This window comes from Cicer arietinum, chromosome 3 (assembly GCF_000331145.2).
Source record: "Cicer arietinum cultivar CDC Frontier isolate Library 1 chromosome 3, Cicar.CDCFrontier_v2.0, whole genome shotgun sequence".
Classification (NCBI taxonomy): domain Eukaryota; kingdom Viridiplantae; phylum Streptophyta; class Magnoliopsida; order Fabales; family Fabaceae; genus Cicer; species Cicer arietinum.
The window spans coordinates 19,786,354-19,804,282 of record NC_021162.2 but is presented as its reverse complement, the minus strand read 5'-3'; the positions used below and the strand labels follow the sequence as shown (position 1 = coordinate 19,804,282).

Below are 17,929 nucleotides of genomic sequence, written 5' to 3'. Positions count from 1 at the left end.
AATAAACTACTTAAAAAAAATCCACTAATCTCAAATTACATGCTTTTATTTTTATTTATAACAAATAGTGGAGTAAGTTAACTATATTTTGTTTTAGGAAAAATGTTGCTTAAAAGATTGAAATGATCTTTGCCGCTATCATCAGCTATATTTATGGGACAATTCACATAATCTTTTTATACATATATAGAAACTTAGAAATCAAGTACATAAAATATTTAAATGAGAGACATAGAGTAAAATGAACATATATGTGAGAGTACGACAACCATATACTAGTATATGTATGAAGGTATAGTAAAAGAGACCAGTCAAATTAAAGCTCATTAGCTTATTCAAAGAAGTTCAAGCTTTTAATAGTTTCTTAGGTTTTTGTCGCGAGCTCTTTAATAGTTAAACCATTTATTTTCTTCAAATAGAATTAGATAACGGATTAGTTTTGAAGAGTATAGCTGAACTCTAAATCACTGGCGTTCCATTTTCTAAAGAATCATAAAGTTTAAAAAGATACATAGATGAATGAGTATAAACTGTTGGATCAAGAAGGATTTAGACAATCATCACATCATTCTACAAGTTAATTATTCACTACATCTTTGCCACAAAAAACTTAGGACAAAAATTATATATGAGTTATCCTCCTTATATTTGACTAAATGTTCACTTGTTTCTACCTCACACACCAACCCTTACTTCACCTAAAGAAAAGTATAAAGATTGAAAAGTCTTTGTTCAAAATCAAAAGATGGACAAGTCAACATTCAACTATTGAAATATTTTCACTACTATTAAATAAGTTCCCAATGTTCATCAATTCTTAAGATTTTGTGTCTTTTCATAGAATTTGCTCCCTAAGAATCACCTACATTAATTAACTAATTAATTCAAAAATGTGTAGCTTAGAGAAAAAAGGCAACATCTTCATCCTAACACTAACCGGCAACAACGAACATCTTCTCAACCCTACACTCCTCACTTCCATCAAATCTGCCCTCCACCGTGTCCGTCAAGAAGCCACCACCTCCTCCGCCCTCATCACCACCGCTCATGGCAAATTCTTCTGCAACGGCTACGACATCGACGAGGCTGAATCCATGAACAATGATCGTATCATCCTCATCGACGACTTACTCCGTTCCGTCGTCTCCGATCTCATCTCTCTCCCTATGCCTACCATCGCCGCCGTCACCGGTCACGCTTCCGCCGCCGGTTACATTCTCGCACTCGCTCATGACTATGTTTTGATGCGATCCGATAGAGGTTTTCTCTACATGAGCGAGCTTGACATTGATCATGTTCTTCCGGCTTGGTTTATCGCCGTCGTTGATGCTAAGGTCGGAGCACCTGCGGTACGCCGTCGGATCCTGATGCAGGCGGAGAAGATGACTGCTGAGGAGGCGGTGCGGGTGGGGATAATCGACTCGGCACATGATAGCGTTGAGGAGACGGTTAAGGCTGCGGTTGGTTTGGCCGTTGATTTGGTGAAGCGTGGATGGGATGGACATGTGTACGCTGCGAATCGGAAGAAGATTTTGGGTCACGTGATTAGGGCCGTTGAAGATACTACTGAGAGAAACATTGGATCCAAACTTTAATTATCAGAGGTTTCGGTTGTTGGGCTCACTTTACTACAAGAAAAATAGAATAAGAAAGCTTTAATTGAAGTTATGGTCCTCTATTTTAGTTGAATTGCGAAAATAGTCTTTCTATTTTATTTCTTTTCAGTTTTTATCCTTCAAATATAATTTTAGTTCAAAATTTGATGAATTTTTTTTTCATTTATTTAAGTCACATCATGACACAAGATCTTGTGGTGCAATAATTATACCTGCATTTTATTATTATAAATAGTGTGGTGTGACTTTAAAAAATGTCAATTCATCAAGTTTTGGACCAAAATTTTGTTTGGGGACTAAAATTGGGGAGGAATAAAATAGGGGGACTACTTTCGCGATTCAACTAAAATAGGGAGACCAAAACTGCAATTAATCCAATAAGAAACTTTGGGTTTTAGTGAAAATAATGGTGCCAGATTAACTACTAAATACTATAAATAGTAGTTTGAAATCTATAGGAAATATACATAACCAATATTGGTTTAAGCTAATAGTTTCAAAGAATCATTTTCTCCTTATGTAATTGAAGCACGTTCTCTATTGTCAACAATCTATCTTCTTGAAATATTTTTCTTTTTATTTCTTTTTTTTATTAGTATAGGGAATTAAAATTTAGAAAATGAGCCAAAAAGACAAAATAAAAGTATATATCGAATGCTCGAAAGACAAAAAGAGAATGATTTTCAAATCCTAAAAAGTATCGTTTCTACAAATATGTACGAATTGCATATCCGCAACTTGAATGAAGACACATTTAAGGGCATGCAAGAACATTATAGACAACAATATTATTGTCTCAAATAGGCTATAAGTATCACTCAAGACTTGAATTTTCAACGTCAACAATACTTAGAAATAATACTCTATTGAAATTCATTTCAAGACATATAATTGTAAAAACTCTTAGAAGTTTTGAAAAGACTTTTTGATTGTTTAAGAACATCTTCTCTTTAATTTTTTAAAGCGATGAAGAAGTTAAGCACTTTGTTTTGCATAATTTTATTAGTGTTGAGTGAGAGAAAGATACTTAATAGATAGAAGACTCTGTGGATGTTAAAAAGTTGTGATGTATAAGCAGCGTGACAACCAACATATATTTACAAGGAATGTATTCATTGATTGAATAGTAGAAAAATATTTTGAGTAAATAATGTATTAGACATAGCTACCATATGTTGAATTTGATTTACAACTAACACATTATTTAAATTTATTTTATTTACTCAAAGTATTTCAAAATATTATTTTATAAAACTAAGTGTTCATCATTTAATCTTTTGAAAAGAATTTTTTAAAAATATTTTTAAAATAAGTTTTTATAAAGTACAACTCAACCCTCATTTATGTATTTATTTTTCTCACAATCTTTATATAATCCTAATTTTCATATTTGAATAACCAACTAGATCAATTATAAAATTACAACTAAATTTAAATGTTACTTAATTCAAATAAAAGACAAGATGTCATCTTTCTCGCTTCCTACTTCCAAAGCTTGAAACATATATATGATTTATTTGTTGGGCATATGAACTTTTCTGGCTAAATTTTCTTTTATTGTCAAAAAAATAAATCTAAACACTAGTGTATTTTAACCTTGTTACGTCGTCGATATTAGATCGGTTGTTATACATCCAATGTAATAAGCAAGACGGTGACAAATTTGTTATTATGGTAAACTGTAACACCCCGATTTTCAAAGCGAGGGTATATATATATATTTTTTTAAAGTAATTAAAAACCAACAAGGAATTAAATCATGAAATGCCTTTGGATAAATAATCGAGTCATTAAAATTTACAAACAGCGGAAAAGTTCATCCAATTATAAATTCCAAGACATTTACACAACAACAAATAGTACATGGAACCCATTCGAATAAGAAGTCAAACTGACAATGTTAGTATAAATACAGTTTTCCAAACTAAAGATACTCCAATCCAAAAAGAAGGACACCAAGTTCCTATACATCATCCTAATCTGATCATCCTACCAAAAAACTATACACCCTGAGTATCTTCACGCGCCCCGTGAGATCCTCCTAAAGTAACTGCAATCACGCGTTCCCATCTCCATTCCCGTCCGTAGGGTACGAACCGGTATGACCGTCCTGACTCTCATCTGAGGGCAAAGCCCAGATTTCCACAATAATTGTAAAGGGTCACCAACCAGAAAATAACAGTTAACACATAACAATTAAGTTTTTAAATGCCCAAAATAACTTTTCAACTAAGCATGCACCTTAACAGGATTTCCAATATGCAAAAAGTTCATACAATACCTTGCCAATTAAAAATGAAAGTAAAATGAAGTCCTCAATCTCCTAATTAACACATAACCAATCAAGACATGGATAAGTTAATGAGAAATCAATCATCTAACTCAAACTGAGGATTTTCACTGAGCCAATCGATTGGGAAATCGATTGGGGTAAAGGTTTTTAATGAAAACAGAATCCTGGGCTGAATCAATCGATTTGGCAATCGATTGAGTGGGTACTGAGCCCCCAGGTTTTAAGCCAATCGATTTCCAAATCGATTTGGTCGAATATGGATGAGTCCCTGACTTAGGCCCAATCGATTGGGCAATCGATTTCGTAAAGGATTTTCGAAAACTGATTACAAAATCGATTGGCTAATCGATTTTTGTCCATTTGGCCAAGTCCCTGTTTACCATCCAATCGATTGGGAAATCGATTTCCCTGATCATTTTTCCAAAAATTCATGAATTAACCCAAGTCATTCCTAATCAAGTTCACAACCTAACACTTAGCAATTCCTACGCGATTACCACGGCAATTGGGATCTCGATAACCATCATACTTACACACAACAATCAACACATAACACTTAGCATTTTCAACGCAATTACTACGATAAATCAAAATTCAAATCACTCAATCATAAACTCAAATCAAATACGACTCGCGTGCCAAGCACCCTAATGCAATGCGTATATGCCAAAATGCATGGACTCGGAATTCCAAACCAAAACCCTCCTCGAAGGGCCGTAAATCATAATTGTACCGCCTATCGCAGGCCAAAGTACCAATTACCGAGGTGCCACCTATCACGGGTCAGCACGATTTACTAAAATGCGTAAATCATAAACGTACCACCTATCACGGGTCAGTACAGTTTACCGAGGTGTCACCTATCACGGGTCAACACGATTTACTAAAAGAAAAAGCGGGAATCGTAAACGTACCGCCTATCACAGACCAGTACTGTTTACCTAGGTGCCACCTATCACGGGTCAGCACAATTCACCAAAAACGTAAATCGTAAACGTACCACCTATCACGGGTCAGTACAGTTACCATGGTGTCACCTATCACGGGTCAACACGATTTACCAAAAAGTAAATCGTAAACGTACCACCTATCACGGGTCAGTACAGTTACCATGGTGTCACCTATCACGGGTCAACACGATTTACCAAAAAGTAAATCGTAAACGTACCACCTATCACGGGTCAGTACAGTTACCATGGTGTCACCTATCACGGGTCAACGCGATTTTCTAAATAGTAACTCGTAAACGTACCACCTATCACGGGTCAGTACAGTTTACCAAGGTGTCACCTATCACGGGTCAACACGAATTACTAAATAGTAAATCGTAAACGTACAACCTATCACGGGTCAGTACAGTTTACCAAGGTGTCACCTATCACGGGTCAACACGAATTACTAAATAGTAAATCGTAAACGTACAACCTATCACGGGTCAGTACAGTTTACCAAGGTGTCACCTATCACGGGTCAACACGATTTACTAAAAGAAAAAGCGGGAATCGTAAACGTACCGCCTATCACAGACCAGTACTGTTTACCTAGGTGCCACCTATCACGGGTCAGCACAATTCACCAAAAACGTAAATCGTAAATGTACCACCTATCACGGGTCAGTACAGTTACCATGGTGTCACCTATCACGGGTCAACACGAATTACTAAATAGTAAATCGTAAACGTACAACCTATCACGGGTCAATACAGTTTACCAAGGTGTCACCTATCACGGGTCGACACAATTTACCAAATGAAATGCATGAGCATACACAGACTCCATTCACAACAATCGTTAAGCAAATGCAGATATTAAAAGATTCCCCATTTTTAATACCCATTTAACTTAAACGACTTTCAAACAACATTAATTAAATAAGTCATTAAGAGATTCCCCGTTCTTAATACCGATTTAACTTAATGATTTTCAAAACAAAACGTTAAGCAAACAGTCATATTAAGAGATTCCCCATTCTTAATACTCATTTACCGAAACGACTTTCAAACAACATTAATTAAATAAGTCATTAAGAGATTCCCCGTTCTTAATACCGATTTAACTTAATGATTTTCAAAACAAAACGTTAAGCAAACAGTCATATTAAGAGATTCCCCATTCTTAATACTCATTTACCGAAACGATTTTCAAAAACGATAGTTAAGTAACCGAGACATTAAGAGATTCCCCATTCTCAACGCCCAGTTAACTTAAACATTTTCCTCAAATACACATTAAGTAAACCGAGGTATTAAAAGATTCCCCATTTTTAATACTCGTTTAACTCTAATGGTTTTCAAATTCCACAGAAACAAATTCAAACATACTTTCACATTCAAACCATAATTCACAACAACCACACCAATTAACAAACATCAAGTTTCATTTACCCATAATCATACACAATGACATTCAAATTCATTTACCACGAAACATTCATCACTATAAACAAAACCTAACTCTAAGGTTTTTACCCATAACGCACTAGTTTCGTTTTTCCCCAAATCGATACATTTAACCCTAACAAATTCCTTCCCACACAACTACAGATAAGTCCCTAATGCAAGCTAGAAGTTTGGAAGGAGCCCTTACCTCAACGTTAGCTTTAACGCGCGTTTCCGGTACCACGAGTAATTCCGGTAAAATCTCCGCTCGCAACGCCGCTTCCAAATTAGTTCACTAGCACCGTAGCATGGTGGTGAGCAACTTTCCCTTCTGTCTCTTCGAGAAATGAGGTTCGGATCTAGAAGAAACGGAGGGGTTTGTGTTTGGATCTCAAAACCGTTTTTCTTCGTTTTCGAATCAAAGAGGAAGAGTGGAGTTGCGAAAACCTTGATCTAACTCTCACCCAACCTTGGGTCACTAGCTTTGAAGAAAGGAAGCAACGAAAACGAAGAATGGAGAAAGGATGGATTTTTGGTTAAAGCTCACGTGAGTGCAGAGGAAGAAGATGGAAAATTCAATTTTCCCTCCTTTCTATTTCTTTCCTTTGCTTTTCCTTTCTTCCTTTTTCCTTCCTTCCTTTATATACTATTTTCTTTTCCTTTTCCTTCCTTCTAGTTTTCCTTTCTTTTTCCCTCCAAGCAAACATATATAAAAAATAAATATAACTTAACAAATATCTCAAAATCTAGATATTTATTAAATTACCGTTTCACCCGAAACGCCTTAAATTCTCCAGTAATTGGGTTCCAGATCACCTTGACCAACGAAACATCTTTGGTCCTCAACCGCTTAGTCTTCCTGTCATCAATTCTCACGGGTGGTACTTCGAACGACAGGTTATCCTTTAGCTGGATTGCGTCTGGTTCGATCACGTGTGACGGATCTGTGAGATATTTCCTCAACTGTGACACATGAAACACGTCATGAATATTGGACAGTATCGGAGGTAATGCAATCCGATAAGCAACCGGCCCAATTCGTGCAGAAATCTGATATGGTCCAATGAATTTCGGAGTCAACTTCTTCGATTTCAAGGCTCTACCTACTCCAGTAGTAGGTGTGACTCTCAGAAATACATGGTCACCCTGTTCGAATTCCAAAAGTCTGCGACGCTTGTCCGCGTAACTCTTTTGGCGATCTTGTGAGGTCTTCATTTTCTCCTTGATCTTCCTTACTGTAGCTGTGGTCTGTTGTACCATCTCTGGTCCGACAATCATATTCTCACCGTCTTTATACCAACACAAGGGCGTTTGACACTTGCGCCCATATAAAGCCTCATATGGTGCCATTCCAATACTTGCATGGAAACTATTGTTGTAAGTGAATTCAATCAACGGAAGTACATCATCCCAGCTTCCCCTATCGTCTAATACACATGCTCTCAACAGATCTTCCAAGGACTAATTCGTCCTTTCAGTCTGTCCGTCCGTTTGTGGATGGTAAGCTGAACTCAATCGTAGCTTCGTTCCTAACGCTTCGTGCAATGCTCCCCAAAAATGCGATGTGAACTTCGGATCACGGTCTGATACAATGCTCGATGGTACCCCGTGCAACCTCACAATTTCAGCAATGTAGATCTCCGTTAGCTGATCTACCTTATAGGTGGTCCTTACCGGCAAAAAGTGAGCAGATTTAGTTAGTCGATCCACTATCACCCACATGGAATCATTCTTCCTCCTTGTCTTTGGTAATCCTGTTATAAAATCCATGAAAATGTTGTCCCACTTCCATTCAGGTATATCTAAAGGTTGTAACATCCCAGCGGGTCGCTGATGTTCCACCTTCGCTTTCTGACAAGTTAGACAAGTGGATACATATTCCGCCACATGTTTCTTCATTCCTGGCCACCAATAATTCTGCCTCAAATCCTGATACATCTTTGTTGCCCCAGGATGAATACTCAGCTTACTCTTATGCGCCTCTTCTAAAATCGTTTTCCGCATATCTGTAATGGCTGGTACACAAATCCTACCATTACACCGCAAAACATTATCTGCCCCAATCTTGAACTCAGTCGTCTTCCCTTGTACTATTAGATTCCTCTTCTCTTGAATTAAGACGTCATCCTGAGAATTCGCAATGTCTTCAAGTAGTCCACTCGAGATCTTAATCATTCCGAATTTCAAAATTCCCGGTGCAAACTCTACGTTCAAGTGCAAGTCTCTAAAAGCTTCCCACAACTCTTGTTGTCTAGCCATAATCAGTGAAGACACCGATACACTTCTTCTGCTCAACGCATCAGCCACTACATTGGCCTTCCCAGGGTGGTACTGCAGTGTGAAATCAAAATCCTTGAGAGTCTCCATCCATCGCCTCTGGCGCATGTTCAACTCTTTCTGATCAAACAAATATTTCAAGCTTTTATGGTCGCTGAACACGGTGAACATGCACCCATATAAATAGTGCCTCCATCTGCAGCACGGATCTCTCTTCCCCTCTTTTCAAGATCCCGTTGAGTCTTGGCAGCGGTCTGTGCAGCGACAGAAGCAGCCATGTTGTTCATAGCCTCCGCCATTTGGTCATTCCTAGCGTTGGCTCTCGGAGCGTCATTCCTTCTGGGCGGCATGGTTTCCTATAAGAACCATCATCAAGTAGAGTTTTAACACTACTTCAAAAAATTCTAAACTAACGTCCGTCTAACAACACACAATTAAATTGGACTTGACAACTCAAGTCACCTAAACCGACACATGATCAGATAATAACTCCTAACTTATAGGTCGACCTACAATCTATAACCAAGGTTCCACAGCTCCCAAAGAAAACTAAACCTATGCTCTGATACCACAATGTAACACCCCGTTTTTCAAAGCGAGGGTATATTTTTTTTTAAAAGTAATTAAAAACGAACAAGGAAATAAATCAGGAAATGCTTTTGGATAAATAATTGAGTCATTATAATTTACAAGCAGCGGAAAAGTTTCTCCAATTACAAATCCAAAACATTTCTACATAAACATCAAATGGTACATGGAACCCATTCAAAGATGATATAAAACTGATAATATTTGTATAAGTACAGTTTTCCAAAACTAAAATACTCCAAACCAAAAAGAAGGACCCCTAGTCCCTATACATCATCCTAATCTGATCATCCTACCAAAAACTATACACCCTGAGTAATCTCCACGCGCCCCGTGAGATCCTCCTAACACAACCGCAGTCAAGCATTCCCATCTCCATCCCTGTCCGTAGGGTACGAACCAGTAGGGCCGTCCTGACTCTCATCTGAGGGCAAAGCCCAGATTTCCACAATAGTGTAAAGGGTCACCAACCAGAAAATAACAGTTAACACATAGCAATTAAGTTTTTGAATGCTCAAAACAACTTTTTAACTAAGCATGCATCTTAACAGGATTTTCCATGTGCGAAAAGTTCATACAGTACATTGCCAATGAAAATGAAGGTAAAATGCAGTTCTCGATCTCCTAATTAACACATGATAAAACAAAACATGGATAGATTCATGAGCAATTAATCATACAACTAAAAATGAGGATTTTCACTGAGCCAATCGATTGGGCAATCGATTGGGGTGAAGATTTTTAATGAAAACAGAATCCTGGGCTGAATTCAATCGATTGGTAAATCGATTGATTGGTTCCTGAGCCCCTGGTTTCGAGCCAATCGATTTCCTAATCGATTTGGTGAGGGATTCTTAATGAAAACAGAATCCTGGGCTGAATTCAATCGATTGGTAAATCGATTGATTGGTTCCTGAGCCCCTGACTTAAGGCCTAATCGATTGGGCAATCGATTTCGAAAGGGATTTTAAAAAGGCTGATTTACAAAATCGATTGGCTAATCGATTTTGTGAATTGGCCAAGTCCCTGTTTACCCATCCAATCGATTGGGAAATCGATTTCCCTGATCAGTTTTCCAAAAATTCATGAATTAACCTAAGTCATTCCTAATCAAGTTCACCACTTAACACTTAGCAATTTCTACGCGATTACTACGACACACAAAGGTTCGATAACCATCATACTCACACACAATACACAACACATAGCACTTAACACCTTCATCTCAGTTATCACGATAAATCAAAATTCGAATCACTCAATCATAAACTCAAATCAAACATGACTCGCGTGCCAGGCACCCTAATGCAATGCGTATATGCCAAAATGCATGGACTCGGAATTCCAAACCAAAACCCTCCTCGAAGGGCCGTAAATCATAATTGTACCGCCTATCGCAGGCCAAAGTACCAATTACCGAGGTGCCACCTATCACGGGTCAGCACGATTTACTAAAATGCGTAAATCATAAACGTACCACCTATCACGGGTCAGTACAGTTTACCGAGGTGTCACCTATCACGGGTCAACACGATTTACTAAAAGAAAAAGCGGGAATCGTAAATGTACCACCTATCACGGGTCAGTACAGTTACCATGGTGTCACCTATCACGGGTCAACACGATTTACTAAAATATAAATCGCAAACGTACAACCTATCACGGGTCCGTACAGTTTACCAAGGTGCCACCTATCACGGGTCAGCACAATTCACCAAAAATGTAAATCGTAAATGTACCACCTATCACGGATCAGTAGAGTTACCATGGTGTCACCTATCACGGGTCAACATGATTTACTAAAAAGTAAATCGTAAACGTACCACCTATCACGGGTCAGTACAGTTTACCAAGGTGTCACCTATCACGGGTCGACACAATTTACCAAATGAAATGCATGAGCATACACAGACTCCATTCACAACAATCGTTAAGCAAATGCAGATATTAAAAGATTCCCCATTTTTAATACCCATTTAACTTAAACGACTTTCAAACAACATTAATTAAATAAGTCATTAAGAGATTCCCCGTTCTTAATACCGATTTATCTTAATGATTTTCAAAACAAAACGTTAAGCAAACAGTCATATTAAGAGATTCCCCATTCTTAATATACTTTTGACTTAAACGATTTTCACACAAAATATTCAGTAAACGAGTCATTAAGAGATTCCCCATTCTTAACACTCATTTACCGGAATGATTTTCAAAAACGATCGTTAAGTAACCGGGACATTAAGAGATTCCCCATTCTCAACGCCCAGTTAACTTAAACATTTTCCTCAAATACACATTAAGTAAACCGAGGTATTAAAAGATTCCCCATTTTTAATACTCGTTTAACTCTAATGGTTTTCAAATTCCACAGAAACAAATTCAAACATACTTTCACATTCAAACCATAATTCACAACAACCACACCAATTAACAAACATCAAGTATGGACACGCCAAATACAACGAACACAAATCAAAGCCAACATAACACCCAGATACATCAAATTTCATTTACTCATAATCATACACAATGACATTCAAATTCATTTACCACGAAACATTCATCATTATAAACAAAACCTAACTCTAAGGTTTTTACCCATAACGCACTAGTTTCGTTTTTCCCCAAATCGATACATTTAACCCTAACAAATTCCTTCCCACACAACCACAGATAAGTCCCTAATGCAAACTAGAAGTTTGGAAGGAGCCCTTACCTCAACGTTAGCTTTAACGTGCGTTTCCGGTACCGCGAGTAATTCCGGTAAAATCTCCGCTCGCAACGCCGCTTCCAAATTAGTTCACTAGCACCGTAGCGTGGTGGTGAGCAACTTTCCCTTCTATCTCTTCGAGAAATGAGGTTTGGATCTAGAAGAAACGGAGGGGTTTGTGTTTGGATCTCAAAAACCGTTTTTCTTCGTTTTCGAATCAAAGAGGAAGAGTGGAGTTGCGAAAACCTTGATCTAGCTCTCACCCAACCTTGGGTTACTAGTTTTGAAGAAAAGAAAGCGACGAAACTGAAAATGGGAGGAAGGAGAAAAATGGGTCACGGTTAGAGGAAGAAGATGAAGTTTTGAAATTTTCCTTCCTTTCTTTTTCTTTCCTTTGTTTTTCCTTTCTTCCTTTTTCCTTCCTTCCTTTATATATTATTTTCTTTTCCTTTTCCTTCCTTCTAGTTTTCCTTTCTTTTTCCCCCCAAACAAACACATATAAACATAAATATATATTTACATATATATATTACTTACTTTTAATAAATATCTCAAAAATATTATTAACTTTGGCTTAAAAGCCTCCGAGCCAAAATCCAAAATACACCAAAAATACATAAATGGTACTTTAAAATTATGGGTCTTACATAAACTTTATTAGATCTGTTCTAATTGAATTGTTCTAACATACACATTAAAAAAGTAAAACTACACAAAAAAAAAAAAAAGCAGTGACAAATTTGTTATTATAGTAAACTTTATTAGATCTGTTCTAATTGAACTGATATAACATACATATTTAAAAATAAAAAAAAAACTACAAAAAAAAACGGTGGTAAATTTATTATTATAGTAAATTTTGTTAGATCTGTTCTAATTGAACAGTTCTAACATACACATTAAAAAAAAAAAGACAACGCAAGAAAAAAAGACAGTAACAAATTTGTTAGATCTGTTATGTTAGACCGATCTAACAAGCCGTTTACAAAAAAAAAAAAAAATCCCTAAGTTAACCAAAAAATTAGAAATCACGCGGGAATCCAAACTCATTTTTCATCCTTCGCTCTTCTGCAAACTCAGTCACAAATTAATCACCTGGGAATCCAAACCCATTTTTCATCTTCATCCTTCGTTCTTCATCAAACCCAGTCACAAATTAAACACGCGCATCTTACCCCTTCAACGTTTTCATCATTCAACCTTTAACCTTCATCCTTCAGTGAAAACGTGAATCGAACGCAACTTTCAACCTTCATCGTCGGCGACGAGTTGGTCTGGCGCAACGTTTTTCTTCTTCAGCACCGACGACGAGTTATCTGTGTCTTCCTCTTTCATCTATCAAGGAGCATTTTCGTCGAGAAGTGTCAATTTCTTTCACCATCGAGAAGTGTTTGTTGCTTTCTCCGATAATTTTCTAATAATTCTTGTTTGTTACTCAACAATCTAAAATTATTTTATTGTTAATTATTCTTATTATTAATCTTTAATTGATGGAGAAATTTGAAGGAGAAATTTCTACATAAGTGATGGTGAAATTTGAGAAGTAATGATGCCTAAAAAATTATGAAAGTGATGAGACATTTGAGTAGTAGTAGTTACACCAATTTTCAACCATCCTTTAAAACTGCATGCTATGTGTTTGTGATATTGTTTCTGTTAATAATAAGTCTAATGCTATAATTTTTTAGCCTATGGATTGAGGCTTAACACATTTGTCAATTTGAGTTTGTGATTTGTGTTGGTTGTTGCTTAATGTATTCATACTCTTCTGTTTGAAATAATGAAGTTATTTTATACAGTTATATTGCTTTGCTGGGTAGCTATTTTATTTGCCTTTAGCTGGAAATATAATAAGTTAGAATACAAACAATTATACAAATACGAATTTTGTAAATTGATTATTCCTTTATGATGCACCAAACTATAAATGAAAATATATATGAGATAAAAAACTACTTGGACTTTTTAGTCACCACATTAAAGGTTGAAAAATGGAGAATGTTTGATAGCTACTCCTCTCTATAATTGCCTCTATTCCTTAAGTTACTATGTTATATATTCCCATGTATCACTCTCAGCTTGTATCTCTTTTGTTATTTTATATAGTTTTCTTTACTTTAAGGTATACTTTAAATCTCTTCAAGAGCAAACTCATAAGGATGCTTTAAATAATTTGCTGCTTTATACATCTTAGAATTAATATAATTTTAAATACTGAAATCTAAGAATTTTATTGGTATATGTGTATGTTTTGCATTCATCATTGTATTCTTGTTTGCAATAATTAATGAATTTAGTATAATTTTTTCTTCTCTAATGTAAGAACTAATTGCTTCATTTCCCCCTGTTTTTTGGTTAAGTTAAATTCTTTCTTAGACCACAAGTTGCTTCCCTGATGGAAGAACATATAATGATATAAAAAACTATTGAAACACGAAACTTAAGAAAAAACTTATGAATTTTCTTCCACAATCTCACAACACAATCTTATCATATGAAACCTGTTCTCAAAACACATCATTTCCAAATTCTCATTCATATTACAACAACTACGAAACACCAACAAACACTTCTTTTGTGCATAAACAACATCAATTTGTGCATACAACAAGTTAACATAATGCAAATTTGTGTTAGGATCAATGTATCCAGGGTTTTGCTGAAACAAAACATAGTTTAATAAAGCATGATCCGGGTCATCTTTGTATGCAAAAAAAGGATAAGCATTGATGAAAAAAGGTGATTTTATTTGTGCTTGGAAGCTAAGAAGTGGTTGAATATATTGTATAAGATATTTTCTAAATGCACTATTTGAAGGAGGGAATGAATTTGACAAGATGTTGTAAGAAAGTGTTGTTGTGACAGTAACTTGTTGAGATAATCCAAGTGTCACAAGAGCGTTGTAAACTGATTGCATTGCTGGTAGAAGATGTATGATGTTACCAACATCATTACTACCTACTATTTCATTTCCTACATTAATTGATGTTATTTTTGTTTTTGAAATGTATGATTGAACATTTTGTTGAATCCATGTTTGAGCCTTAGAAGGGTCTCTCATAGTTTGAAGTAACTCATTTCCAAGTCCTATGATGAATTCCACATTTGAGTTTGAGAATGATGATAGAACATTTGGATTTGCATCATAGAGTTTGATTCTGTTCACATTCAATGATTTTAATATAATTGATACATGTGATAGTGATGGTAGATTGTTTGCTATTCTTCCATAGTTTATTCCAAAATTTTGGCCATGGTTTTGCACAAAAAAAATCTGAAAAATAAAATATCAAAATATATTTATATAATAATAATATGAACAAATATCTAATTCAAGAAAATTGGGGTTATGTGTTCTCTTCATTTAATTATTATTAGATTTTTTTATTTTATTTTATAGTTTATGCTATGGTTTTGTGTAGAAAGAAAACCTTCTATTCTAACAATTTATGTTAACCATGACTTGTTAATTAGATTTTAAGGACTAGTTAATGTTCAAATATTAGTACTAGTATGTACTAATAGTATGCTAGTGTTGAAATATTATTTATTAATTATATATAAATATTTATTGTATATTTTTTATAATTTATTAGTATTTAATTAAATGGTATAATTATTTACATTTATTGCATTACCATGAAGTCTTAAACCTCAGTTTATCCATTCATTATTTACATTTCTTAAGCAAAGTTATTTCTTCTAAAGACACCCAATTTGGTGAGGATCTCGTTATTGTTACACTCAAATTTATACGGTCTCACTCTTATTCACTCAAGATATTGTATATAGTTAGTTCTTTTGATGAAATTATATGAGATAAGAAATCTATGTCAAATTCTTTAGTCAAATTATATGGATCGTAATTGGATGAATGCTAATCGTTTGAGTGAAGAGTATGAAAAGGGAGTTGAGGAGTTTTTACAATTTTCTTTAAAAAAATTTCCTGAAAGTAAAGGAAGATTATATTGTCCTTGTGTTATTTGTTTGAATGAAAATACATTACATTTTGAGGAAATACGAAGTCATCTTATTTGTTTCGGGATTGACCTTAATTATATCAGATGAATATGGCATGGTGATTAGTTAAACATGTCAAATACCTCAGAAAGAGAGGAAGTTAATGTAGATATGAGCGATCAACTAGAGGACATGATACGTGATGTTGGACAACAGTCCTTTAATCGTGCACATGTATATGATAATTTGTGCAGTGATAAAGAAGAGACTTTGTTTCTGGGATGCACTAACTTCACACGGTTGTCTGCGGTATTGAGACTGTTCAACTTGAAGGCGAGAAATGGATGGATAGATAAAAGCTTCACTGAATTACTTGAATTTTTGATAGAAATGCTCCCATAAAGTAACACATTGTCGAATCGTAACTATGAGGCAAAGAAGATATTGTGTCCAATGGGCATGGAGTATAGGAAAATACATGCATGCCCTAATGATTGTTTATTGTATAGAAATGAGTTTGAAAAGTTGAATAAGTGTACTAGGTGTGGACTATCACGCTACAAAATGAAGGGTGGTGATTCCATTTATAACGAAAGCTCAAAGAAGCCTCCTGCAAAGGTGTTATGGTATCTTCCAATAGTTCCAAGGTTCAAACGTTTGTTTGCTAATATAAATGATGCAAGAATGTAAGATGTCATGCCGATGAGAGGAAGCGTGATGGATAACTCTGTCATTCAACTGATTCTTTGCAATGGAAGAAATTTGATGATTTGTACCCGGAGTTTGCAAATGAGCCAAGGAACCTTAGGCTTGGACTTTCTACAGATGGAATGAATCCATATGGAAACTTAAGTAGTAACCATAGTTCATGGCATGTTCTACTGTAGGAAATTATGGCCTCTATTTGTTAAAAATTATAAGAGAAATGTCTTTACTAATTTTACAAGATTATTAATCATATTAACAATGATCGGTTACAGAATTTATTCAGGAACAAAGATTCACAATTGCATGAATTATCAATATAAGAGTACAAATACAATGCTTATTCAAAAGATTAATCAAGACAGAAATTCACCAATACAAACATACAAGAATAAGCATTCAAGCAATATCAAAATAAAGAGAAAAGATAAGATAATCGTGCACCAGGATTTATATTGGTTCGACTATCTGTTTGATAGCCTACATCCAGTCCTGAAATCTAAACTAGATTTCAGCCTTTCCAATAGAATCGACTTGAGTACGTTTTACAGATTGTTCAGCTCACACATGGCCTATCTATCCAACTCACTCGCTTCTATTACAATGCCACCTTATCCCTAGAGTTACTCGCCAAACCCTCACGAGATCAAGATGAGACTTCTTCTTGATGAACACACACACCAACAAAGATAGTCACCAGTTTACACTACTGGATTTCCAGAACTTTCTTTACAGATTGTTTTTACAGAAAAGATAAAAGTGGACAAATGATGATGACTCAATCACAATATGAATTTCACACAAAAAGGATTTGCCAAATGAGTATTTTGTGTGTGGTTACAATTATTTCTTTCAAAGTGTTTTTCCTGGTTTCTGTATTGTGAAAACGTGTAATGAATAATTGTTTCAAGTGTAGTGTCTTGGTTGTTAGAAAAAGTGATTGAATCAGCTTATATATATTCATAAAAACATCAGGACAATCGATTTCTCAATCGATTTTATAAAAGTTTAAAACCAGCTTAATCGATTGCCCAATCGATTATCGCGTTTCTTGTTTTTCTTGAATCTTGAAAAATATAAGAATGAATCGATTTGCCAATCGATTCTTTTAATGCATAAATCAGAAACTGATACTATGATTATATCAAAATCGATTGAGTAATCGATTATAGGTGTTTTGTTCAAACAACGAGATCAAAACAATCGATTGCTCAGTCGACGTATATTCATAGTCATAATCATTTTGGCAATGAGCTGAATACTTCATGTAACTCAAACATTTAGTTAAATCGATTTGTAAATCGATTTGGCTGCTCACAATGACTCAGACATTTTAATGCAATCGATTTGCCAATCGACTTGGCTGGTCACAGTGACTCCAATGTTTTAATCCAATCGATTT

At 35.4% G+C, this 17,929-nt stretch overlaps 2 protein-coding genes across 2 annotated transcripts; one reads left to right on the top strand and one right to left on the bottom strand.

Moving 5' to 3' along the window:
• Positions 1-763: 763 nt before the first annotated feature.
• LOC101495078 (enoyl-CoA delta isomerase 1, peroxisomal-like) lies at positions 764-2,195 on the top strand. Its single transcript, XM_004492058.4, has one exon. The coding sequence runs from the start codon at positions 891-893 to the stop codon at positions 1,593-1,595; it is 705 nt and encodes a 234-aa protein (XP_004492115.1). The 5' UTR covers positions 764-890; the 3' UTR covers positions 1,596-2,195.
• Positions 2,196-14,314: 12,119 nt separating this feature from the next.
• LOC101499653 (glucan endo-1,3-beta-glucosidase 14-like) lies at positions 14,315-15,939 on the bottom strand. Its single transcript, XM_004492066.1, has 2 exons — positions 15,913-15,939; positions 14,315-15,136 (listed from the first exon to the last, which is right to left on the bottom strand). Exons 1-2 carry the CDS (start codon positions 15,937-15,939, stop codon positions 14,315-14,317), a joined length of 849 nt encoding a protein of 282 aa, XP_004492123.1.
• Positions 15,940-17,929: the final 1,990 nt, after the last annotated feature.